Source organism: Prionailurus bengalensis, chromosome B3 (assembly GCF_016509475.1).
Source record: "Prionailurus bengalensis isolate Pbe53 chromosome B3, Fcat_Pben_1.1_paternal_pri, whole genome shotgun sequence".
NCBI lineage: Eukaryota > Metazoa > Chordata > Mammalia > Carnivora > Felidae > Prionailurus > Prionailurus bengalensis.
The window spans coordinates 74,316,251-74,341,089 of record NC_057355.1 but is presented as its reverse complement, the minus strand read 5'-3'; the positions used below and the strand labels follow the sequence as shown (position 1 = coordinate 74,341,089).

Here is a 24,839-nt window from a genome sequence, read left to right as displayed (position 1 = left end):
TGCCCGCAGTCCGCACTCCTGCTCCGCGTGGTAGCAGAGTGAGCCAGAGTGAGGGCGGTGGACAGGCCCAGACTGGCAGAGAAGTGTAAGAGCGGCACAACCCGCCAGCCTGCAGCTCTGGGACCAGGCTCATGTTCTCTCGCCAGGGCCAGAATCCATGTCCAGCCGCAGCTCCCCGTCCTTGTCCCCCGCAAGAACGGCCGGTCACCCCTGCCACCCCTGCGGTGGTAACGCCAAGAGAGAAGAGACGCTCCGCTGAGGACCCCAGAAAGGAGAAGGAGCGCGCTCCCTCCCAAGGGAAAGACAGATGTGGGGCTCACGAAAGGGAGGCAGACAGCGGCGCGGGGCTGGCCGGGCAGAGCGGGGGCGTGGCGGGGTGAGGGAAGCTCCCGGGAGAAAGCAGACCACACGACCGGGAGGTCCTCCGCGACGGAGAGAGGAAAAGGCGCCGCGTACAGGGCCCGGGAGGGGGCGTGCAGTTTGGCCCGAGGGTCCCGAGCTGAAACTCAACACCCGCCTTTGGAGGGATCGTCCTCCTTTCTCCTCCGCCCCTTCCCTTCCCCTCCCTTTTCCCCTCCCTCCTTTCTTTTAATCCCCAGGACTGAGTCCCGCGCCGGAGCTGAGAGGGCCCGAGGGGAGGAGGAAGAAACTGCCCTGAGAGGGAGCCAGGAGCCCGGGAAGGGGAGGGAAGGGGAACCGCGCGTAGGGGCTGAGCCCGAAGGCCACGCGCGACCCCCCGGAGCCTTCGCAGCCCCTTCAGTGTTCCCCCTACCCACTCCAGGCGAGTCCACAGGACCCTGGCCCCTGCTCCTCCTTCGCCTTCTCTTTGCTGCTTCCTTTGCTTTGTGGCTTTCCTCTCCGTCCCCAGAGACACCTGGGAGCTGCCCAGAGCTCCGCGGCGCGCCGAGGGGCCCTGCCGGGGGTGCGCGTGAGCAGGCTGAGGTGTGGCGGCGCGCGGGTGGGCCCCGAGACGGCGCGAGGAAGGCCGTCCCGCCCCTTCGGGCCGAGCCCGCGTGCGGGGAGCGAGGTTCCGTCGCGGCGCCCCCCCCAGCCCCTGGCGTCCTGAGGGAGAGTGTGCGTGAGTGTGAAGCCGCCTCGCCGCGGGGGGTGCGAGTGTCTGGGCCGAACGCAACCACTCGGGCAACGCAGCCCAACGGCCACGCTCTCGGAGGCCTTCGGCGCCAGCCTGGCCTTCTTTCGCCAATTTGGGCGAGTTTGAAGAGGGGCGAACGTCTCAGCGCTCGCTCGCCCCACCCCCTCGCAGCCGGGCCGCCGCAGGGCCCCGGGCCGCCCCGACCACAGCCCTGGGAGCATCGCTCTCCGCCGCGGCCCCCGGGTGGGGAGGGTTGGCCTCTGAACTCGTTCGTCCAGCCCAACCGCTTCTGCGGCTTCTCCCAGCCCTCGGGGCCGTCCTGAGCGGCCTGGCGAGTCGTCGAGCGCGGCCCCAGCTCCCGCCTCCTCGCCTGCCCCAGCTCTGGGTGGGAGCTTTCGGGCCATGCAGACCCGGGGTCCCTCCGCGGCCTAGGGCAGGCAGCTCCGGGGGCCTGGCCAACCCCGTGGCCCCCGGGACAGCACGGAGCGCGCGCCCTTGGATGAGGTCCCGCAGCGACGCCCCGGCCCGCCCCGCTCCTCCTCCTGCCCGGCCAAGCTGCCTCCCATTTGGGGAGTTTTGTGGGCTTTCTTTCTCCTCCTCCAACCTCCGCGGAGGCCACGACTCAGGCGCCGCAGCTGGGGGCCGCCTCCATGGTGCGGGTCGGCCGCTGCTGAACTCAGCGAAACCGAGCCTGGCCTGGAGAAGGCCACACAGGAGGCCAAGGCCATGGCCATAGCCACGTCGGTGAGTCCACCAGGGAAAGGAGGATGCGGGCTATTGGCCTCCACGGTCTGCCCTGCACTCCTGTCACTTTTATTTCTGCTTTCTCTTTGTCTCTCTCCCTGGGCCCTTTCTCCTCCGGGAGGCTGTGTCTCCCCCCGCCCCCCCAACCCACTTTTGTTTCCCTTTCTCCCTCTCACTCCTCATCCCCAGCTCCTTCTGGGTCTAGGTTCCCCCATCTCCCCTCCTCCTCCCCATTCTCCTCTTTTCTTTCTGGTGGCTGCCTCTGGATGGAGGGGAGGGGGCAAGTCTAGCCCGAGTCCTATCTGCTGTTTTATGGGCGGGAACAGATGGCCACCGGTGGTCGCAGGGGCTTGTGATTGGGAGGCAAGTAAAAGGTTGGGAGGGGGCTGAATGGAGGTGGCTCCAGGAAAGTAGGAGAGGCCAAAGAGGCCCTTCTCTAGAGGAAGTATGGAGGAAAGGGGGGAAATTGAGCCAAAGAAGGAGATCTGTTAGGGAGACAGCAAAAATAGAGGGAGGAGGAGAGGTGATGTCAGCCAGCTTCTGGCCACTTTCCGGGGACTGGGGACAAAGGGAGGAGACAGCTGGCATGATGGGACAGTGGGAGGAGGCCTCCTAGAGAGCGTGTGGCCCACTGCCACTCTACCCGCCCACCCCACCCCCATCCCCAGTTAAGGCAGCCACTCCCTCACAAGTCAGCTGGGCCCCTGAGGAGGGGGTAGAGCAGAGGTGGCCACACCCATCATCAGTCAGTCTATCAGCAACTCTGGCCTGGGTTCCCGAAATTGTAAGGCCCAGAGGTCTGGCCCCATTGGATGGAATTCAGACCTGAGCACAAAGAGGAGCTCTCCACAGCCCCACCTCTGCTTTCTGTCCAGTGCACCTTATAGTCTGATTTCAAACAACTCTGTCCCCTTTCCACCGTTCCCAGACGCTGTGATTCCCCAGGGAAAGCTAGTCTGCTGTGTGCCTTCTGGCCCCCTCTGAATGGGTGCTCTGAGAAGGAGATTTATGAGGCTGGAAGCATGGCTCCTGACATTCTCCCATACCCCTCAAGGAGTTCGATTATCACTCTCAGACCAAACTCCTTTTAGCTCCTCAATCTGTGTGATGGTAAGATTAGCTCAGAGCCTGAAAATGGTGGGGGTATTCTGACATAAAGATGCTGGCACAGAAGCTGGTCAGCTTGTCAGCTTTGTGGTCCCAGGAGGTAGATTTTTCTTTTTACCTAGAGGTGGGAGGTGGCATTTGTGCCAATCAAACTCACAGGATCCTAATAACAGTTAGTATCTATCGAGTATTTACTGGCCCTAGTTTATTTATTTTGAGAGAGAGAGAGCACACACACACATGTGAACAGGGGAGGGGCAGAGAGAGAAAGAGAGATAGAGAGAGAAAGAATCCCAAGCAGTCTCCATGCTGTCAGTGCAGAGCCCAACTCAGAGTTCCATCCCATGAGTCGTGAGATCATGACCTGAGCAGAAATCAAGAGTCAGATGCTTAACCAACTGAGCCACCTGTGTGCCCCTGAAAATGGATATTTGGATATGGATATGAAATGGCACAAAGGAGGAAACTGAAGCTTGGGAAAGTTAAACAACCTACCCAGAGTCACCCAGCTAGAAAAGGATAGGGCCAGGACTTAAACGCAAGTCTGTCTGCTTCAGAACTGTACTTTTAACCCACTGTCTAATCCAAAGTACTAATTTCTAATTTACACTTAGAAAAGTGTGGACCTAACCAGGAGTTTGTGTCATCTGGTTGGCATGTTTTCTTTCTGTGGGACAATATCCTTTTTTTTTTTTTAAGTTTATTTATTTTTGAGAGAGCAGATGTGCACACAAGCCAGGAAAGGGCAGAAAGAGGGGGACACAGGATCTGAAGCAGGCTCTGCACTGATGGCAGAGAGCCCGACACAGGGCTTGAACCCACGAACTGCAAGACCATGACCTGAGTTAAGTCAGATGCTTAACTGACTGAGCCACCCAGGTGCCCCAAACAATATCATTTAGAAGCCAAAATATAATCAGAAAATAGTTTGAGGAGTTTGGAATGAGGCAGGAGGAAAAAAGTCAGTTTGTTGTTAAAATCACCAAGCCATGAAGGGCTGGACAGCCTCTCCACCCAAGGGAAATGTCAGTCAAGAGGAACATGCACTCATGCTGGCTGAGCAGAGCCTCCTTCTCCAGGGCCTGGTGGCCAAATGCAGTCTGCCAGAGATCTTTAGCTTGAGATGTTTTGCTGAATTACCTGTTAGGTAGTTATGTCTAACTACTAACTACCTGCTCTCCACCACCACTGCCTGGGATCCTGCCAGCAGGCGCAGTCATTTAGCAAACATAACCAAACCAGAATATATTTTGATATTGTGAGTGGTGTAAGCTTGATTCTACCAAAGAACAACATGGAACCAGAGCCCTGTGAGGGGTGGCTACCAAAGGGAAATTGGGAATAATGAAGATTTCATAATGTATTTGAGTCATGTTTGAGTCATGGACTCTACTTAACCAAGAGGTTAAGTTACTAACATATGAAGAAGAAAAGTAGAACCTTACGTTTGTGATTGTGGAGAGGTAATAGGGAGTGATTGAGAACGCGGACTCTGGAGTCAAACAGCCTGGGGTTCATGTGTTGTAGGCAAAGTCCTACTCTCTCTGTCCCAGTCTCCTTTCCAAATGGGGATAATGAAGGCTCCTTCCTCATAAGCTTGTTTTTTAAAATTTTTTATTTATCTTTTAATTTTTTTAATGTTTATTTTTATTTTTGAGAGAGTGAGAGGGACAGAGAGAGAGGGAGATACACAATCCAAAGCAGGCTCCTGGCTCTGAGCTGTCAGCTCAGAGCCTGATGCAGGGCTCGAGCTCACAAACCATGAGATCATGACCTAAGCCAAAGCCAGCTGCTTAACTGACTGAGCCACCCAGGAGCACCATAAGCTTGTTTTTGTTGTTGTTGTTTTAAAGTTTATTTATTTATTTTCAGAGAGCAAGAGAGTGGGGGAGGAGCAGAGAGAGAGGGAGAGAGAAAGAATCCCAAGCAGGCTCCACATTGTTAGCATAGAGCCCGATGCAGGGCTCGATCTCCTGAGCCATGAGATCTTGACCTGAGCCAAAATTAAAAGTTGGATGCTTGACTGACTGAGCCACCCAGGCGCCCCACTCATAAGGTTGTTTTAAGGATTAAATGAGATGAGATGATTAGTGTAATGACTTGCACAGTGTCTGGATACATAATTTGCACTTAATATCTGTGACTTACCACCTTAGCATGTGACTCTTGGAGGAAAAAAACTTAGATGTCCCGACCAGACAGGACTGGAAACAGGATGGTAAATGCTTGCTCTTGGTTGGTCTGCCAGTCCCGCAACACACACACACACACACACACACACACACACACACACTGGAGTGTATACACTTTTCTCCTCTCCATGGTAACCTCAACTTCCTCTGATAGAACCTTATTTTCTCAGACTGAGAACAAAAGCATTGCTTCAGTTTCTGTTTTCTTCCTTTTTATGCCTAGGCACTGTCTGGGCTGCATTTTTCCCAGTCTCCCTCAGATTGATGGGTGTCTGCTGCCACTTAATCTAACCTTCTGCTTGTGGGGGATGCTGACTGGGAAACAGGAAGGGTGAAGAAGATTCTATGGGAGACGTTAGCAGGGCTTTCTCATGTACACAAAGCTTTGGAGGAAATTCATTCAATATATGTTCACTGAGCACTGATTCCAGGTGGAGCCCTATTGCAGGGGCTAGGAATACATCAGTCCCTGCTCCCCAGAGCTTATAGGGCAGGGGAATAAATAGAATAGAAATGAAATAGGCAAATAGTGTAAAGTATTATGAAGGGAACAGTAGTGGAGATGACACAGAATGGGGTGGGGAGAAGAGTGAAGAAAAGACCTCTTCGAGAAGGAGACACTTAAGGAGAACTGAAGGATAAAAAAAGGGCCAGTCAGATGACGAGTCAGGGCAAGAGCATTCTGGGTCAAGGAAACCACAAGTGCAAAGGCCCTGAGGTGAGAATTTCTTTAGTTCAAGGAATAGAAAGGAAGAGGAGGAATGCAGGGGATGCAGCTGGAGACCAGTCAGGACCAGTCAGGAAGAGCGGAGTCAGGAGGTCAGATTTTTAGCTTGTGGGAAATGGGGAGCTCCAAAATGTTTGAGCAAGGAATGTCATGACCTGATATATATGTGTGAGACCCATCTCCCCATTCCCACCTCACCCACCAGGCCCAGTTGGCTCGGGCACTCTACGACAACACTGCTGAGTCCCCCCAGGAGCTGTCCTTCCGCCGAGGGGATGTTCTACGGGTACTGCAGAGGGAGGGCGCTGGTGGGCTGGACGGCTGGTGCCTCTGTTCCCTGCATGGCCAGCAGGGCATTGTGCCCGCCAACAGAGTGAAGCTCCTTCCTGCTGGCCCGGCACCCCAGCCCAGCCTCACCCAGGTGCTCCCAGCCCAGCATGGCTCACCACATCCAGCCCCAGAGCACAGCAATGAGGACCAGGAGGTGAGAGCTAGAGCCCTCCCATCCCCAAACCAGAAGAGCCTAGTTCCCCTTCACTGGTGCCTGCGGCGAGGTGGGGCAGGGCAGTCCTGAGACCGCAGCTCTTCACTGATCCTGTACTATGTGAAACCTGCCTGCCAACCCTTCCTTGGCTCTGTTTCCCCATTGGTACGGGGTGGGGGCTGGAAGGGATCTAAGCTCCTGTAAGGCATACATTATCTGCTTCCTGGTCCTGACCCACACATCTGTCTTGATCCCCCAGGTATATGTGGTGCCACCCCCAGCTCGGCCCTGTCCTACCTTAGGACCTTCACCTGGACCCTGCCCGCCCTCCCCTGATCCCATCTACAAGGTCCCCAGAGGGAGTGGGACCCAATCAGCTGCCCCTGGAGATGCCTTGGAGGTGAGGACCAGAGGTCTGTGTATGTTGGTCAGGGAACAGAGGGCTCTCAGTGGGGTCCACTGCTGAGGCTGAGGGTAACTGGTGGCTCTGCTCCCTCTCCAGGTCTATGACGTGCCCCCCACTGCCCTCCGAGTTCCCTCCAGTGGCCCCTACGACTCCCCTGCCTCCTTTACCCGCCCTCTAGCCCGGGTTGGCTCACAGGCCCCTGAAGAGGATGAAGCTCCCTATGATGTGCCTTTGGCCCCAAAGCCACCATCAGAACTGGAGCCAGATCTGGAGTGGGAGGGAGGCCGGGAACCAGAGCCTCCCCTCTACGCTGCCCCCTCCAACCTGAAACGGGCATCAGCCCTGCTCAATCTGTATGAAGCACCAGAGGAACTGCTAGCAGATGGGGAAGGTGGAGGCACTGATGAGGGCATCTACGATGTGCCCCTGCTCGGGCCGGAGGCACCCCCTTCTCCAGAGCCCCCAGGAGCCTCTGCCTCCAATGACCTGGACACTTTGGCCCTGCTTATGGCCAGAAGCCCCCCACTCCCACACAGGCCCCGTTTGCCCTCAGCTGAGAGCCTGTCCCGCCGCCCTCTGCCTGCCCTGCCTGTTCCTGAGGCCCCCAACCCTTCCCCAGCTCCCTCTCCTGCTCCAGGCCGAAAGGGCAGCATCCAGGACCGGCCTCTGCCCCCACCCCCACCTCGCCTGCCTGGCTATGGGGGCCCCAAGGTTGAGGGGGATCCAGAAGGTGGGGAGGTAGAGGATGATCCAGCAGGACACCACAATGAGTATGAGGGCATCCCGATGGCCGAGGAATATGACTATGTCCACCTGAAGGTGAGCTCACCTCCCAACACCCCCACCGGAAATGCCCCCAAGAGAGCCAAGGGGAGGAGTGAGAAGGTCTGGGACCCAGAGGGACCCTCCCTTTCTTCACTGGCCCTGCACCTTATGGCCTGGGTCGCCAGTACTTGGTCCCACCACTTGTACTTGTGCCACATTCCTTCTAAACCCAGCCTAGGGTCCCCAAGTCATCTGACCTGCCACCAGGGCTTCTCCCAGACCTGGAGTCAAGGGACTGGAATCTCTGATGGCAGAAGAAACCTCAGGAAGGAAGGCGGAGGGGGAAAGGGCAGGAACACGGGGAGGCCACCTTCCCAGCTCCCCCACCACTGCACTGAGACCCTGATCCCTCCTGCAGGGCATGGATAAAGCTCAGGGATCTAGGCCCCTGGATAAAGCCTTCCCAGGGGATCCTGAACTGCTGGAGAGGGGGCCACCGGAGCAGCAGGTAACCCTGTGGGTCAGTGCTAGAGAAGGGGGACCAGGAAGAGGAACCATCAAGGGAGAGATATTAGGATGGGGGTAAGAGCTCGGTGAGCCAGAGCTGGAGTACAGAGGAGTCAGCATGAAGGAGCTGAGACCTGAAAAAGAGTATTAGGAATTCAGAAAGAGGGGAAAGAATGTGTTGGAGAGGAATCAGAAAACCGAGCAGCCAGGGAAGCAGAGAGAGTTCTGGGATGTGGGTCAGAGCTAGGCCAGGTAACTTCTGAGGCTCCTTCCAACTGTGAATTCCTGGGTTCCTAAGAGACCTGGCTTCTAATCCCGGCTCCACCAGTAAACAGCCAGGGGCCCTGAAGCCACCAGATAATCTCTCTGGGCCTCAGGAAAGTGAGGTGGCCTCCTCAACTGTGTGGACCGGTCCTGAGCGTAGTAGCTACTGTTTATCGGGTATTTACCAAGTACAGACCCTGTGCTAATAAGCACATCGCATGTGTCAACACTAATCACAGCCATAGTTAGTACTCATATGGTGCTCACAATGTACAGTGTTCTGTTCTAAGCCCTTTCTATATGCTGCATCATTAACTGCAGCACAGCCTTGGGAGGCAGATACTAGAACTGCACTATCCAGTATGGTAGCCACTAGTCATGTGCGGCTCTTAGGCTCTTGAAATGTGGCTAGTCTGAATCAAAAAGTGCTGTAACTATAAAACGCACACCAGGTTTTGCAGGCTTAGTGTGAGAAGAAATCTAAGTAATTTATATGTTGATTATAGGTTGAAATTACAATTTTTATATCTGGAGTTAAAACATTCCAGTTTGTTTCTTTTTCTTAACATGGCTACTAGAAAAATGGTAATTACACATGTGGTTTACATTATGTTGATCCTGGACAGCATGGTACCAGATTCTCCATTTTAGATTATAAGGAAACAAGTTCAGTTTGAATCTAGATTTATCTGACATCACCTCTGGGCACTTTCCTGCCACTGGCTGTGAGAATTTAAATTTTCTGATGAGCAGAGGGAAGAGCTCAGGTAGAAAGGATAGAATGAGGAACAGAGGGAGGGAAGGAGGGAGGAAACGATTGCAAAAGTGGCACTACTGAGAGCATCCCGCCAACCACCCCTCTTGCCCTCAGGAGGCCCTGTCTGCAGGGGAGCCGCTGGATCTGCCCACCGGAGATCTACAGCTCTTGCATTTCTACGCCGGGCAGTGCCAGAGCCACTACTCAGCACTGCAGGCAGCCGTGGCGGCCCTGATGTCCAGCACCCAGGCCAACCAGCCCCCACCCCTCTTCGTGCCCCATGGCAAGCGGGTGGTGGTGGCCGCTCACCGCCTGGTGTTTGTTGGGGACACCCTGGGCCGGCTGGCAGCCTCCGCCCCTCTGCGAGCACAGGTCGGGGCTGCAGGTACAGCGCTGGGCCAGGCATTGCGAGCCACTGTGCTGGCTGTCAAGGGGGCCGCCCTGGGCTACCCGTCCCGCCTTGCAGCCCAAGAGATGACACAGCGTGTGGCAGAGCTGGCAGGGCAGGCCCTGCAGTTCACCACTCTGCTCTCCAGCCTGGCCCCCTGAGGGTCCTGCTCTGTCCCTCTCCTGCCTGCCAGAGCCCCCTTTTGGGCCTTGGGTGGCAGGAGGGCTCTGTTTTTAGGGACCAGGAGAGGTGGGGACATCTCTCCCCTTCCAGTCATCTCAGCCTCTCACAGAGATGTCCCTCCCCCCTCCCCCCACAGCTTTTTGTACGAGCCATTTTGTATAAATTATTTATATTTAATATTATTCCCTGCTTTGTCAGGGGCAGGTGCCAGGCCCCTTGGGGCAGGGAGGAACTGGACTCTTTCCCTCAGCCTGGGGTGGAAGTTCTTGGTCACTGCACTGCCACCCACCTCTGAAAGCTTGGCCCCCCAGAGAATCGGGTGGCTGAAACCTGGAGCCATCCAGATTCCTTTTTTTGTCCTGGCTCTTGGCTCTAGGACATCAGCACCTTACTGTTAGCTGAAAGTGACGGCATGATTTTGACCACCCAGAATGTGGAGGTCTGGGAGAGGCCTAAGGGCTCCTCCCCACAGCAGGCAGGACAGAACTGGGCCTCAATAAGCCCTGCTGTCTGGTTCTCTGACTCTGCTTCTTGGGCACCTGGGGGAGGGGCCAGGCCTGGCACCCCTAGGCCAAACCTATGGAATACACACTGTGGGCAGGATGTCTTTAGGTTTGGGGGGGAGATTTTGCTGTTTTTTTTCCAAAAACTATTCATTCGGTGGGTTTCACCTCCCATGATGTGCCAAGCACAGTTCTGAAGGTACATTGTGGGGGTGGGATGGATATAACTGAGTCAGTTAAAATAAGTAAATAAAAAAGAATACCTGCCACAGATTTGACAGTTGCTGGTAATGGAAATGAACAGGGTGATGTGAGGGACTAACTGGATGAAGGAGAGGCTGTTGAAGGAGACTTTAGATGGGATGGTTGAGAGTACTAGCTGAGCTGAGGCCCCAGGGATGAGAGAACTGAGAAGAGTCTGAGAACTAGCGTTCCCAGAAGGCAGACACTGTTAGTGATGGGGGCTTTTCCACCAAGACTTCATTATCATATGATGTCATTAGAGAGTTGCACTTGTGGAGAGGTTGGCCTCACAAGAGCCTTGAAAGGTGCAATGCTGAAGACGTCATCCCAGTGAAGGCCTGTTCTCAGCTTGGCACCACAGGACAGCTCTGGCCAACTGGAAAGTGCTGCTGGCTGGCCTGGGCACCCTCCGCCTTAGATTAACCCAAGAAGGTCTGGCCCCTTAAACCTTCCTTCCCAGTCCTCCTGCTCACTGCCTTTCTAGACACACCTTCTTTTAGAGGAGCCGAGGAGCAGGTGAATGCAATTAGTCCATAGTCCTCATGCTTTGGTGAAATTGATGAGCCATGGCTTAGATGGGGGATCGCTCCAGCCATTTACCACAGGGAAGAAATCCAAGCCACAGATGCATTGCTTCATTTGTGCTTTTTCCCAAATGACATTTTAGCACAGTGACTGGATTAGAGGCACCCCAAGCTTCAGTCACAGTTCAGGTCTCTTGGCACCCTCTATGCATTTACCTTCTCCATTTTGGGTTCCTTCTTTCTCATATCACCCTTAAAGAAAACTCACTTCCAGATTCTGGGGTCACCAAAATGCACACTATGTATTGAAGACTTATAACAGGGCTGTCCTCCATCTCCCAGGAAGAATGTAAAGAGATCAACCTGGAAATCAAGTCAGAGGTTTCAGTGCAAGTCCCAGATCTGCCATGTACCCATGTGTCTGTGGGTAAATCCTGTGAGTCCCTCTGAGTCCTAAGCTTATCTTTAATATGAGGATGATCATAATGGTCTCACAGGGTTGTTGAGAGGCCATACAAGATAATATATGTGAAGGGCCCAGAGCCACATAAAGTTAAGGGATTATAATTCCAGGGCAGACATAAGGACACAGACAAATGAATCCCCAAGGAATGCTGACTGTGACAGCACCAAAGTAAATCCTAAAGAGATACTGAAATGAGCTGGGGGGGGGGGGGGGGGGGGGGGGCGGGGGTGGAGGGGAGCAGTGGGAAGCTGCTTAATGTATTGGAAGGCTTCTCATATCTGGAAATTTTCTGAACAGAGGAGGCAAATTGGAAGTGCGGTCCAGTGGAGAGAAGAAGCAATGGATTTCCTGGTTGAGACTAACAGGACACTCCTCTATAGCCCTTACCTTAGATGAAGAATCAAGTACCTGTTAGGTATCAAATCTCAGAGAAGTGTACCTCTAACTTGAATGTACCTATTCATGGGGATCTGGATAAAATGGAGATTATGATTCAAAGGCTTGGATTCTGCATTTCTGACAAGCTCCTGGATGAGCTGGGAGCTCTAGTCTGTAAGTCACACTTTTGAGTAGTAATTCTAGGGGTTAAGGAAGGCTTCTCTGAGACAAATGTGCAAATATGCTGAAGGATGAGGAGAACTGACTAGGAGAGGACAAGCCTTCAAGCCATAAAGATTAACTTGTCCAAGGGCCCTGTGACATTGAAGAAAAAACTGAAAGAAGTCCAGTGTGATGAGTGCAGTTTGGGGAAAGAAGCGAGGTAGAGCACCAGGGAGCATGGGACCAGGCCTGCAGGAGCATGTATGAGGCTCCTGGAACATTAGCATTTATTTATACCTTGTCGGTGAGGAGAAGCCACTGAAGGCTGTTAAGCAGGAAAGGGACATGAACAGATCTGCATTATGAAAAAAAACAAACACTCCATCTGCACTATAAATACAGATAAGGGAACAGAGCAGAAACAGTGGATGCAGAACACCAGTTAGGAGGCCCAAGTAGTCTGTGCAACAGGTAGCTTGACTAATGGTAGAAAAGCAGAGTATCTGAGAACTATGCAGGAAGGAAAATGGACAGGGTTTTGTAAACGATTTGATATGGGGGTAAGGAGGAGTCCTTGCAAGGGCTGTCACCTTGAACATATGGTCACAGTTGAATGGTGAGGGTACCATTCACAAGGCAAAGAAGCACTAGAAGACGTTACAGGGGAAGAGTGTGAGTTTGGTGTTGGATGTATTGAGTTTGAGGTCCTTGTGAGTCACCCAAGGTTAAGAAGATGAATAAGAGGTGGCTACATAGGTCTGGGACTCAGAAGAGAGATGTGAGCTAGAGGTGTAAATCCAGGGATTAGGTTTGTGTTGTTTACATTGGGGGTGAATGAGGCCGAGGCCGTGAGCATGGGTGAGATCCCAAGGTGGAAAGAACAATGAAATGAGAGGAGGGCCCAGGACCAAGCCTCAGGTTCGAAGACACTGAATGATGGTGAAGAGGTGGAGGAGGAGCCTGCCATGGAGAAAAAAGGAGCAAGAGAAAGAAAACCAGGAGAGTGTGAGACTTAGCAGCCAAAAAAGAAAGTGTTTAGAGGAAGGGGTGGTCAACAGTGCCAAATGATGCTGAGGATGAAGAAGACTCCGCCAGGGTGGGGGTGCTGAAACCCAGAGATGTGGTCTTGTAGAGGACTGCAGCCAGGGCTGAGTACAGAGCCCAGCCCAGCCCTCCATGTTCATCCCCTGTACTGTAGTCGCCAGTATAAATGGCTGTCTCCCCAGTAAGCTACTCCAAGGTGGGTCTTGTCCATCCTGTTATCTCCCAAAGCCTAGCACAAGGCCAGGCACATAATAGATGCTTAATAAATTTTACTGATGAATGAGTGGATGCATGGAAAGATGGATGGATGGTTGGATGAATGAATGAGGAGGAAGAATTGGAAGCAAATGAGGTATCTCTGGCAACTGCCTGGACTAGCTACTATCCTTCAGCTTTCTTTCCTTTTACCGCAATGGCCCGCAGACCCAGAGAACGGAGACAGAGCCCCTGGGCCCTGGCCCCCCTTCCTGTCTCTGACGAAGAGTCTGGACCGAAGGTTCTGCTGACGTGGGAAGGGGAGGAGAGTCTGGAGGAAGGGGAGGGGAAAGCAGCGCAGAGATCGCAGAGACGAAGGAGGCGCCCGCGGCTGCAGAGCTGCAGAGCAGGGTCTCTCCAGCCTCTGTATCCGGGCATCGGTGCCCCCACTGGGCCAAAGGACAGCGCATCCTTTTGGTGCGGGCCGACAGGGCCTCCGCGGTCGGCAAGCTGGCTCCCCGGGTGGCCACCGGGACCCCCGAGCCCAATGGCGGGGGCGGCAGCAAAATCGACAGCACTGTAGAGATCACTCCCAGCCCCAACGGAGTAAGTGCCCGCGCCCCCGAGGCTACGCCATCATCCCCCCGCACCCGCGCCGAAAGCCTGGCATTTTCCTCCCGCGCACTCCCGGCCCCTGACCGCCTTCCTCGCGCCGGCTCTCCTCCCTTGCTCTGCGGCTTTCTCCGCTTCACCCTTCTCCCCCCACCCCCCAGCAGGTCGGGGCCCTCGGAGATGCGGTGCCCACGGAGCAGCTGCAGGGTGAGCGGGAGCGCGAAAGGGAGCGGGAGGGGGAGGGCGACGCGGGCGGCGACGGAATGGGCAGCAGCCTGTCGCTGGCCGTGCCCCCCGGCCCCCTCAGCTTTGAAGCGCTGCTCGCCCAGGTGGGGGCGCTGGGCGGCGGCCAGCAGCTGCAGCTCGGCCTCTGCTGCCTGCCCGTGCTCTTCGTGGCGCTGGGCATGGCCTCGGACCCCATCTTCACCCTGGCACCCCCACTGCACTGCCACTACGGAGGCTTCGCCCCCAACGCCTCCGGCTGGGAGCAGCCCCCCAACGCCAGCGGCGTCAGCGTCGCCAGCGCGGCCCTAGCAGCCAGCGCCGCCAGCCGCGTCGCCACCAGTACGGACCCCTCGTGCAGCGGCTTTGCCCCGCCGGACTTCAACCATTGTCTCAAGGACTGGGACTATAACGGTCTCCCGGTGCTCACCACCAACGCCATTGGCCAGGTGAGGCAGCCTGCTGGGCCGCGGGTCTGGGGGCGGGCCGAGAGCGAGGAGCAAAGGGCCTCAAGCCCCCTGTATCCCTCTCACATCCCCAGTGGGATCTAGTGTGTGACCTGGGCTGGCAGGTGATCCTGGAGCAGATCCTCTTCATCTTGGGCTTTGCCTCTGGCTACCTGTTCCTGGGCTACCCGGCGGACAGGTGAGGGCTGCCGTGGGGATGGGGCAAGTAGAGAGGAGGGGGTGCTAGGGTGGCTAGCCCAGGCAAGTGGCCTTTCCAAGAGGTCGAAGAGGATCCGCTGGACTCTACAGTCTTCTGGACTTCTGTTCAATGATATGCATCCCATCCCTGTCTCAACTTCACTCCCCATCAAGAAATACTCCTTCCATACCTCTTCTGCACAAGGGGACACTACCACATATTCCCCATCCCCATATCCTTGGATCAGTGGCTAATCTCCAAAGACAATAACCCCATCCCCACTGATCAAAAGCTATCTCCACAGATCAAAAGTCCTAGCTCCTCTTCTATTGTGCCTGTCATCACTAACCACCTCCCTCTCCATCTTCACAGACCCATCCCCACTAATAGCCCCATCCACATGATGGATTCCATCTCGAGGGCCTTATTCCTATAGATCATTACATTAATTCCTAAGTATCAACAGCCACAATCCCACTGACCTGTATAGTTCAATTCTACAAACAAATGACTCCACCCTTATGGGTCAGTTGTCCAAACCCCATAGATCAATGACCACAATAGCACCCCCTCCCCCAGAGATTAATAGTCCCATCCTCATGGGTCTTCAGTGCTCTTAGATCCTCTCAGATCAAAAGCCCAATTTGCATGAATCAATGGCCTTATCTCAAAAATCAACAGCCTATCCCCACCAACCAATAGCTTTTCCCAGGGATCAAAACTCCCAGTTCCTCTAATTCTTGACACCATCACCACTGACCAAGTATTGCATCTCCACTGATCATCCTCATAGATTATTAGACTCATCTCCACCCATATACAGTCCCATCCAAATGGGTTAATAGCTCAACTTCCACGGATCAAAGACAACCCAACAGTCAATAATCCCTAAAATCAATACCTATCCTCACTGCCTAATAGTCACATACCCACAGGTCAACAGCCCATTCTCATGCATCAGTGGCCTCATTCCCATAGACCAATAGCATCATTCCTATGGAATAATACCCTCATCCCCAAATTCCAATAATTCAGTCTCCTAAATTCGGTACCCTTAGCCTCATAAACCAATAAGCTCACCCCCATGGAAAAATGGCCCCATTGTGTGGGTCAGTAGTTTCACTCTCAGAGATCAGTCTCCCTTCCCAATGATCAGTGACCCTTATCTTCATCCCCATAGATCAGTGGTCTTATCCCCAAAGATCAATAGCCCAGCCTGTCAAGGATCAGTAGTCCTGTCCTCCACTGACTCATACTCAGTGACCATCACCACTGACCAATAGTCTCAGCTTCTCTGGTCTGTGACCCCCCCCTGCTTACGGATTATCCCCATGAATTCATATCCCCATAGGTTCATCCCCACTGACCAATAGCCCATCCACCCAAGGACTAATGTTCCCACCCCATCCCCAAAGATCATTTGTCCAATCTTCAAAGGTTAATGATCATCCCCATTGATCAATACTTTTACCCCATGTATTAATAAATAGTTCCATTCCCATGGATCAGTGGATCTTCTGGCAAAGGACCCTATCCCCACTGACCATCATTATGGGTTAATTGACCCATGAAACAGCCCATAGAACAATGGCCATATCCCCCCAAATCAATCAGTCCCCTAAGATCAATAGCTACATTACACTAATACTATCCCCATGCATAAGTAGCCAATGGCCCCACCTTCAGGGACCTATAGTCCCAACCCCGTATATCAGTGATTTCATCTCCTCTGACAAGTATGAGCACAAGCTTTATCCCCACTGACCTGACCAGTATGAGCAAGACAAGCTCTATCCCCACTAACCAATCTATCCCCAGAAATCAATGGTTCTAAGTCTCCTAAACAATATCCTGTCCCCTCTAATGGTTGGTCTCACTTCCATGCTCTCATCTCTGACCAATAGCCCCATCCACAAGAGTCCATGGTCCCACCCCTGCAGAACCATAACTACATCCCAGTGGCCAGTGGGCAGACATCACTTATCCATGGTCCCCTTCCCTTCCCATCTTCTCTAGCCTCAGTCCAACTTTTTACCCCAGTCCTCATACCTCCAAGTTTGAAGGGGGCAGCTGGGCTCCACCCAGCAACTCCTCTCCCAGGGAGTCTGGGTGACCAGAGGCCCTCCCCACTTTCCAGGTTTGGCCGTCGAGGGATTGTGCTGCTGACCTTGGGGTTGGTGGGCCCCTGCGGAGTGGGAGGGGCTGCCGCAGGCTCCTCCACAGGTGTCATGGCCCTCCGATTCCTCCTGGGCTTTCTGCTTGCCGGAGTTGACCTTGGTGTCTACCTAATGCGTGAGTGGCAACTTCCCAGATGTCCTTCCCTTGGGGCTCATGCCTGCCTGTCTGCATTCCCAGGCTGTTCCCACTGCCCCCTAGGATCCCCTCAGTCCCTTTTCAGTCCCCAATTTCAGCTGTCCAGGATCTCAGCTGCCTTTCTGCCCCAGCCTTTGAAGGATCCAGGGACTTTGCTTTTCTCCACACCCCTCCCCGCCAGCCCTCCAATCTTTAAGGCCTTCCTTGCCCTTGACTTACTGCTGTCAGGGAATGGAGCTTTATTTAAAAATGAAATCCTGACTAGCTGTATGTCCTTGAACAAGAGTTGATATGAAGGTCAAATAAGAGGCCTGATGTGAAAGGCCCTGTAAACTGGGAATGCTGAACCCACCAGGGACTCTGACCCTTGAGCCCTCCCAAGTTTCAGGAGAGGAGAGAGGACTGAACAGTCTCTCCACTCTTTGCCACTCAGAGGTTAGTCTGTGGGAGGTGATGACTACAGCCTCCACTCTGGGTCTGACTTTGCTCTCTGTCCTCCCTCCCTTTCTTCTCCTCTCTCCCATGCCTCCTTCCTCCCTGGCGTCTCCTCCCTGTCCCTGCTGTATCTCTAGGCCTGGAACTGTGCGACCCAACCCAGAGGCTTCGGGTGGCCCTGGCAGGGGAGTTGGTGGGGGTGGGGGGGCACTTCCTGTTCCTGGGCCTGGCCCTTGTGTCTAAGGACTGGCGATTTCTTCAGCGAATGATCACCGCTCCCTGCATCCTCTTCCTGTTTTATGGGTTAGTATCATCCTCCACCTGTTGTCTGGCCATTTCCACCTCTATCTCCAGCCTGGCTCTAGCCTAGAGACCTTTCCTCTTCTCCACTGCCCTTTGTCCAGGCCTGTCCCAGCCCTAGCCCTTCAGAGGTGGGAGTTTCCCACCCCTGGATCAGGAGACCTCAGAGTGCACCCCCACCCCCACCCCTAGCTGGCCTGGTTTGTTTCTGGAGTCTGCGAGGTGGCTAATAGTGAAGCGACAGATTGAGGAGGCGCAATCCGTGCTGAGGATCCTGGCTGAGCGGAACCGGCCCCATGGGCAGATGCTGGGAGAGGAGGCCCAGGAAGCCCTGCAGGGTAAGAGACAGGGGTCCCTACAGGTGATGCTTCACATGTACACATGACAGTGCCCTCTCCATGGTTACAGCTGTGCCACCTCTCAGGGTCCCCACCACCCATGTGGAGGACCCTGGGTTCAGCTGTTTCTTCTAACAGACAGCTCCTCTCTCTTTCCCAAAGACCTGGAGAACACCTGCCCTCTCCCTGCAACATCCTCCTTTTCCTTCGCCTCCCTCCTCAACTACCGCAACATCTGGAAAAATCTGCTTATCCTGGGCTTCACCAAGTGAGCCTGGGTGTCTGAGCCAAGGGCCAGGCCAGTAGCTGGAATGGGGGCTGGCTGGGTGGGGAAGGCCTGAGGACCCCTGCCAAGGGCAACCAGGGTGGTGGAAGGCTGTGGATGGGGATTCAGACACTGCTGTTTGCTTTGTCCCCCTTCTCACAGCTTTATTGCCCATGCCATTCGCCACTGCTACCAGCCTGTGGGAGGAGGAGGGAGCCCATCGGACTTCTACCTGTGCTCTCTGCTGGCCAGTGGCACAGCAGCCCTGGCTTGCGTCTTCCTGGGGGTTACCGTGGACCGATTTGGCCGCCGGGGCATCCTGCTACTCTCAATGACCCTCACTGGCATTGCGTCCCTGGTCCTGCTGGGCCTGTGGGATTGTGAGCATCTTCCCTTCCCCACAGTGTGGGCTGAGCAAAGGAACCCCAGCAGAGGTGCCTCAGGCAGGCTCAGCCACTACCTCCCAAGTCCAGACCAGACCCTGCCCAGATCTTCCACAATCCTCCCCACCAGACCACACAACCCTGTCTGTTCTCCCTAGTCGATTAGTGGATAGCCAGAGAGCCCACCTGGCTAGAGCCATGGGATCAGAGAACCAAGGGGATGAAGCCAGGGACTAGGCCATGCGTGATCTCCTCACTTCCATTCACATCCTCCCTCTTGGCCCTCCAGATCTGAATGAGGCTGCCATCACCACTTTCTCTGTCCTTGGCCTCTTCTCCTCCCAAGCTGCTGGCATCCTCAGCACCCTCCTCGCTGCTGAAGTCATCCCTACCACTGTCCGGTGAGCGCAGTGTTGCTGGGGCTGAGGAAGGGCCTGAGGGAGGGAGGGGAAAGTGCTGGAGAAGGGTTGGGGTGAGGCCCATGGTTAGAGGCTGAGTGCCTCCTCCATCTCTCCCAGGGGCCGAGGCCTGGGCCTGATCATGGCACTGGGAGCTCTTGGAGGGCTGAGTGGCCCAGCCCAGCGCCTCCACATGGGCCACGGAGCCTTCCTGCAGCATGTGGTGCTGGCGGCCTGTGCCCTCCTCTGCATCCTCAGCATCATGCTTCTGCCGGAGACCAAGCGCAAACTCCTGCCCGAAGTGCTGCGGGATGGGGAGCTGTGCCGCCGGCCTTCCCTGCTGCGGCAGCCACCCCCTAACCGCTGTGACCATGTCCCACTGCTTGCCACCCCCAACCCTGCCCTCTGAGTGGCCTCTGAGCACCCTGGCAGGAGGCTGGCTTGTACGGAAAGGTGGTATAAGGCCCTGGTGAACCAATTGGGAGGACTGAGTGAGGAAGGCAGGGCTGTCCAGAAGGCTCAGAGGCACCTCATGCCAGCCATCGAGGAGAGCTCAGAGGGCTGTCCCCACCCCCATCTCCTCCCTGCTGCTTTGTGTTCACTTCCTTGGCAAGAGTCAGGGGACAGGGAGCGAGCTCCACAGTGTAACCACTAGGTCTGGGCTCCATCCTGTGCCCAAAGACATCCTCCCAGACCTCGTTCTTTCTTGCTCTATCATTCTGTTTCAATAAAGACATTTTGAATAAATGAGCATATCATAGCCTGGACTTCCCTCCCTTCTGTTGTACTGTCTCTTCGGGGAAGGTTTCTCTTAGTGGAACCAAAATCAGCAACAATCTCCCTTCCCCCTTCCCCTGGGCCTTCCCCCCTCCCCCCACCCCATGTTACTTTACAGACAGCCACCACCCTTTACTGATGGCTTGCTATGCAGCTAAAGACTGGGCTAGGCACTTTACAAACTTCACTTAATCATTTAGCCCCTTCCAACACTGCAAGGTAGGTGTTGGGTCAATTAAAAGTTTTTGTTGTTGTTGCAAGCAATGAAAACTGACCATAATAAACTTAAACGAAAATGGGAATTTATTAGAGGGATTTGGTGGGGCAGGTTGTAGTAGGGAGCTCACAGAAGAGGCGGAACTAGTCATGAAAGGTCAGGAACCAGACAGGCTCCCTAGTCTGGGAAGTATGACTTCATCTGGATGAATGACCTCCACTGGGGTTCCATCTTTGGGTCATTCCACTTAAGAGTCATTTCCAGAGAGCAAATGACTGGCTAACTTGAGTTAACATGGCTGCACCCCCATCCATATTACTGACAACTGGGGAGACAGAAGGCAGCAACTGTATGTTGTTAGCAGAAGTAGGACAGGATGTTGTGCAGGTAAAAACAATGGATGCCCACTATAGTATTCTTCTTCTTTTACAGATAAGAAAACTGATGCTCAGAGAGACTCAGTAACCTGCTCAAGGTTACAAAGCTAATGAGTGACAGAGCTGGGACATAATTAGATCCTGGAGCTGGAGCTCTTCACTGATGCACACTATGGCCACCTTTCTAACCCCTTCCAATCTTTAGGCATTACCCTTGGAAGCGAGGAGTCTCAAGGCACCCCAGGAGTTGGCAGTAGGTGACTAGGTCTTCCACATCAGTGCCAGGACCTGCCTCTCAGACTAGCCCTGGCCTGGCTTGACCACTTTGGGCAAATCTCTTTTAACGTCCAGCTTCCTTCAAGGGTTGCTGTGAGATTAAACAAGATAATGTATTTATACATGTCTCTTAAACTGATTTACCACTAGATGGTAAGCTCCTTGAGGGCAAGAACTCTTTCTCAATTTAAAAACACAAAAGTCTGACACATGATAGACATTGAAAAAGTTATTGTTAGTTCATTCTTTCAGCAAATGTTTCCTGTGCCCAACTTACGAACCAGTTACCATCCTGGATATTTAGGGCATAGGCCATCCTTCAGGGACCTTAAGATCCATCTAATACTAGGAATAGTAATGAGGAGAGAGACCAGTGGTTTGGGGCACTAAACAGCTGCATCCTGAAGCAGGAGAGACTTCACTCAGAGTCAGGAAACCCTCACGCAAAGGCTTAGGAGAAAAGTACAGTGCTTTCGACCCAAAGGATATAGGGACAGCAAAGGCCCGGAGGTAGGAAATGGGTGAGGCAGTCCTGGGAAAGATTCTTGGGGAAACTGAAGTGTTGAGGCCAGTCTCTTCCCGAGAAGGGAGACCCGTTCTCCGCAGATTCCTGCAGCACCCAGGGTCCCATCTCCTTCCTCTCTGCCAATCCAAATCTAAGGCCCAAAGCTCTGTGAACTAAGCCATGCTGCTGGGGTCTCCATACTAATTGCATTACTGGAGAACTTATAAGAACCCTTCTCATTTAATCTTCACAGCCCTCTGAAATTGGTTTTGTTATTTTTATCCTATTTAACTACTGAGGACATGGAAATGAGAGAAATGGAAGGATCTGCCATTAGATGGCAGAGCCAGGACTCAAAACCCGGCCTTCTGGCTGCTCTTTCAACTCCACTAGTTCCTTCACAGTTATGTACTGTGTACCCCACATTCTGTAGAACAATGTCTGTGAACAATGTAACTGATTCCAATGTTCACTTTTTAGTTCTGGGTAGCCCCAATGATAAATGAGAGATCATACTACTGTCTCCAGTGATTCGGTGAAAACCAACCTGACGGTAGGTAAGAAAGTTCTGTACTTTTTGGAAGTACAAGGAGTTATTCGTACACTAATGACATCGTCCAGTACATATTGTGAGGAATGGTATCAACGGGGCATTCCAGCAAATCCAGTCTTTGTACACTGCTGGAAGAAGGGCAGGGAAAAAAAAGTAAAAAACACTCAGGAAGTTAGAGCAGCTCCTGTAGGAGGGTAGTTGAAAGAGAACCAGATTCTCTGCCTTCAACCAAAAAGGTAGAGACAACGAAAATGAAAGCATTCAAGAAGTATCAGTGAAGCACAGGGGAAAACATAGTCCTTCACCCCTAAGAAATTCATAATCTAGGTGAAAAGGGTCAGCATGTATAACTAACACAACTGGCATCTTGCTCTAAAATTCACCAACCACATAATCTCACTGGACCCTGCCTGATCAATAACCCCAGGAGAAACAGTTCTCATGGTTTAGGGTTTTACAAATGGGGAGACTGAGGTTTGAAAAGGTAACTTATTCAAGGTTATGTGACTCTTAAGTAAGTAGAGTAGCCAGATTTTGAGAACTGAGAGCCTGCAATCTTCTTCCTGTACACCAGATAGAAAATATTTCTAAACACCACGAAAATATTAATTCTCCTGTAATCAGTTTAGAAGACAACCCAGGAACTTGGAGATCGTTTTTAGGAAAATAAGGAAGTGACTACTTTCACGAACATGAAACACTGTAGAAATGTTTTCGTTGGATTCACAACTACGAGCCATAATGGGTTATTCAGAAGAAAATTAAAAGTATATACAGGGTACATTTCTAAGCTTAAGTTACATTAAGTGACATGAAGGCCACTCTCATTCCTCTCATTCGGTCAACCTAGCCTGGCCACCACATAACCATTTTTTGCTGATTACCCACTGTCTGGTGCTGCCTCAGCTCTGGGGGAGGGAGCATGGTCCTTCCCTGCAAGGGCTCTGAAGACTGTGAGACAAATCATTACAATCCTACGTGGAAAATGTGGAGATGTAAAAGTGCTTCATTGGCTCTGAGGAGGAAGGATCTGCTCTTTTGGAGACAGTCAAGGAAAGCTTCTTGGATATTTGGACTGAAACAGTGCCAAGTCCAGAGGTATGACAGAACATGGATGGTGTGGAGAACAAGTGTTTAAACATCCATGATACAAAAGTAATCTATGAAAAACCCACAGCTAACACCTGATTTATCATGACTGACTGAAAGCTTTTCCCGAAGATCAGGAGCAAGACAAGGATGTCTGCTTTCACCACTTCTATTCAACATTGTACTGGAGGTTCTGGCTAGGGAAATGAGGCAAGAAAATGAAAAACAAGACATCTGGAATGTAAAGGACAATGTAAAACTCTATATTTGCAGATGACATGATCTTGTATATAGAGAATCCTAAGGAATACACAAACACACCTGTTAGAACTAAACAAGTTCAGTAAGGCTACTAAACTTAGTTAAACTTGTACAAGATCAATGTACAAAATCAATTGTATTTCTATACAATAACAATGAACATTCTGAAAGCAAAATGCAGAAAGTTCCATTTAATATAGCAAAAAACAATACTTAAGAATAAATGTAATAAAAGAAGTCTAAGACTTATACACTGGAAACTACAAAACATTGTTAAAAGAAATCAAAAACTTAAATAAATAGACAGTATATACTGTGTTCATAGTTTGGAAGACTTAGTATTGTTACAATGGCAATCCTCTCCAAATTGTTCTACAGATTCAATGTAATCCCTATGAACATTCTGGCTTTCTTTTTTGCAGAAACTGACAGGCTGATTCTGAAATTCATATGAAATGTAAAAGACCCAGAGTAGCTAAACAATCTTGAAAAAGAACAAAATTGGAGGTCTCATACTTCCCACTTCCAGAACTTATTACAAAGGTACAGTAATGAACACAGTGTAGTAATGGCATAGGACATCCATATAGATCAATGGAATAGATTTCAGACTCTAGAAACAAGCCTGCACATTCTTGGTTAATTCATTTTCAACAAGGGTACCAACACCATTCAATGGGGGAAAGAGTCGCTTTTTAAACAAATGGTGCTGAGACAAATGCATTATCTGCATGCAGAAGAATGAAGTGGCCCCTCCCTCACACCATACACAAAAGTTCATTTAAAATGGATCAAAGACCTAAATGTAAGAGTTAAACTATAAAACTCTTAGGAGAAAACACAGGCATAAATCTCCAGGACCTTTCTGTTTCAAAGGATACTATCAAGTGGAAAAAAAAAGAAAAAAAAAAAAAAAAAAACAACAACCAACAAAATGGGAGAAAATATTTGCAAATCAAATATATGATAAAGGTCTAATACTCAGAATATATAAAGAACTCTTACAATTCATAATAAAAAGACAGACAAGCCAATTAAAAAGTGGGCAAATAATTTGAGCATTTTTCTTTAAAGAAGATATACAAATGTCCAGGAAGCACATGAAAAGATGCTCAACATCATTAGTCATTAGAGAAATGCAAATAAAAAACATGAGATACCACTTCATACCCACTAAGATGGCTAAAATAAAAAAGATGGACAGTAACAAGTTAGGTGAGGATCTGGAGAAACTGACCCTCATACACTGCTGGCAGAAATGTAAAATGATGCAGCTGCTTTTGAAAACAGCCCTGTAGTTCCTCAAAAGGTTAAACATAGTTAGTTACCTTATGATCTAGCAACTCCACTCCTAGGTATGTATTTAAGAGAAACAAAAATGTATGCTCACAAAAAAACATGTAGCTTGTAGCAGCACTGTTCCTAATAGTAAAAAAAAGAAAAAAAAAAGGAAATAATGCAAATGTCCATCAACTCATGGATAGTCAAAATGTGGCCAATCCATACAAGGAATTATTATTCAGCTATGAAAAGGAATGAAGTGCTGATACATGCTACATGAATCTTGAAAACACTATGCCAAGTGAAGGAAGCCAGACACAAAATGCCACATATTGTATGATTCTATTTATATGAAATATCCAGAACAGGTAAAGTCATAGAGATAGAAATTAATAGTTGCTAGGGGCTAGAGGGAGGGAAAATTAGGGGGGCTTGCTAATGGGTATAGGGTTCTTTGGGG

General features: G+C 51.8%; 2 protein-coding genes across 6 annotated transcripts; both read left to right on the top strand.

Annotated features, from left to right (window-relative positions):
• Nucleotides 1-402: 402 nt before the first annotated feature.
• EFS (embryonal Fyn-associated substrate) lies at nucleotides 403-11,849 on the top strand. Of its 3 annotated transcripts, none has more exons than XM_043555816.1 (7): nucleotides 404-1,837; nucleotides 6,069-6,347; nucleotides 6,607-6,747; nucleotides 6,850-7,572; nucleotides 7,937-8,026; nucleotides 9,161-9,431; nucleotides 11,230-11,849. In XM_043555816.1, exons 1-7 carry the CDS (start codon nucleotides 1,820-1,822, stop codon nucleotides 11,238-11,240), a joined length of 1,533 nt encoding a protein of 510 aa, XP_043411751.1. In that variant the 5' UTR covers nucleotides 404-1,819; the 3' UTR covers nucleotides 11,241-11,849. The 3 variants fall into 3 exon arrangements, with proteins under 3 accessions (XP_043411750.1, XP_043411751.1, XP_043411752.1); XM_043555817.1 differs by lacking the exon at nucleotides 11,230-11,849 and having other exon boundaries at nucleotides 1,823-1,837; nucleotides 6,069-6,149; nucleotides 6,236-6,347; nucleotides 9,161-10,393; XM_043555815.1 differs by lacking the exon at nucleotides 11,230-11,849 and having other exon boundaries at nucleotides 403-1,837; nucleotides 9,161-10,393.
• On the top strand, nucleotides 11,257-19,803 carry SLC22A17 (solute carrier family 22 member 17). Of its 3 annotated transcripts, XM_043555813.1 has the most exons (12): nucleotides 11,257-11,323; nucleotides 11,651-11,905; nucleotides 13,361-13,738; nucleotides 13,906-14,415; nucleotides 14,508-14,611; nucleotides 16,749-16,903; nucleotides 17,497-17,662; nucleotides 17,852-17,997; nucleotides 18,160-18,265; nucleotides 18,425-18,642; nucleotides 18,935-19,046; nucleotides 19,164-19,803. In XM_043555813.1, exons 4-12 carry the CDS (start codon nucleotides 14,008-14,010, stop codon nucleotides 19,450-19,452), a joined length of 1,704 nt encoding a protein of 567 aa, XP_043411748.1. In that variant the 5' UTR covers nucleotides 11,257-11,323; nucleotides 11,651-11,905; nucleotides 13,361-13,738; nucleotides 13,906-14,007; the 3' UTR covers nucleotides 19,453-19,803. The 3 variants fall into 3 exon arrangements, with proteins under 3 accessions (XP_043411748.1, XP_043411747.1, XP_043411749.1); XM_043555812.1 differs by lacking the exon at nucleotides 11,257-11,323 and having other exon boundaries at nucleotides 11,793-11,905; nucleotides 13,909-14,415; XM_043555814.1 differs by lacking the exons at nucleotides 11,257-11,323; nucleotides 11,651-11,905 and having other exon boundaries at nucleotides 13,420-13,738; nucleotides 13,909-14,415; nucleotides 18,425-18,696.
• Nucleotides 19,804-24,839: the final 5,036 nt, after the last annotated feature.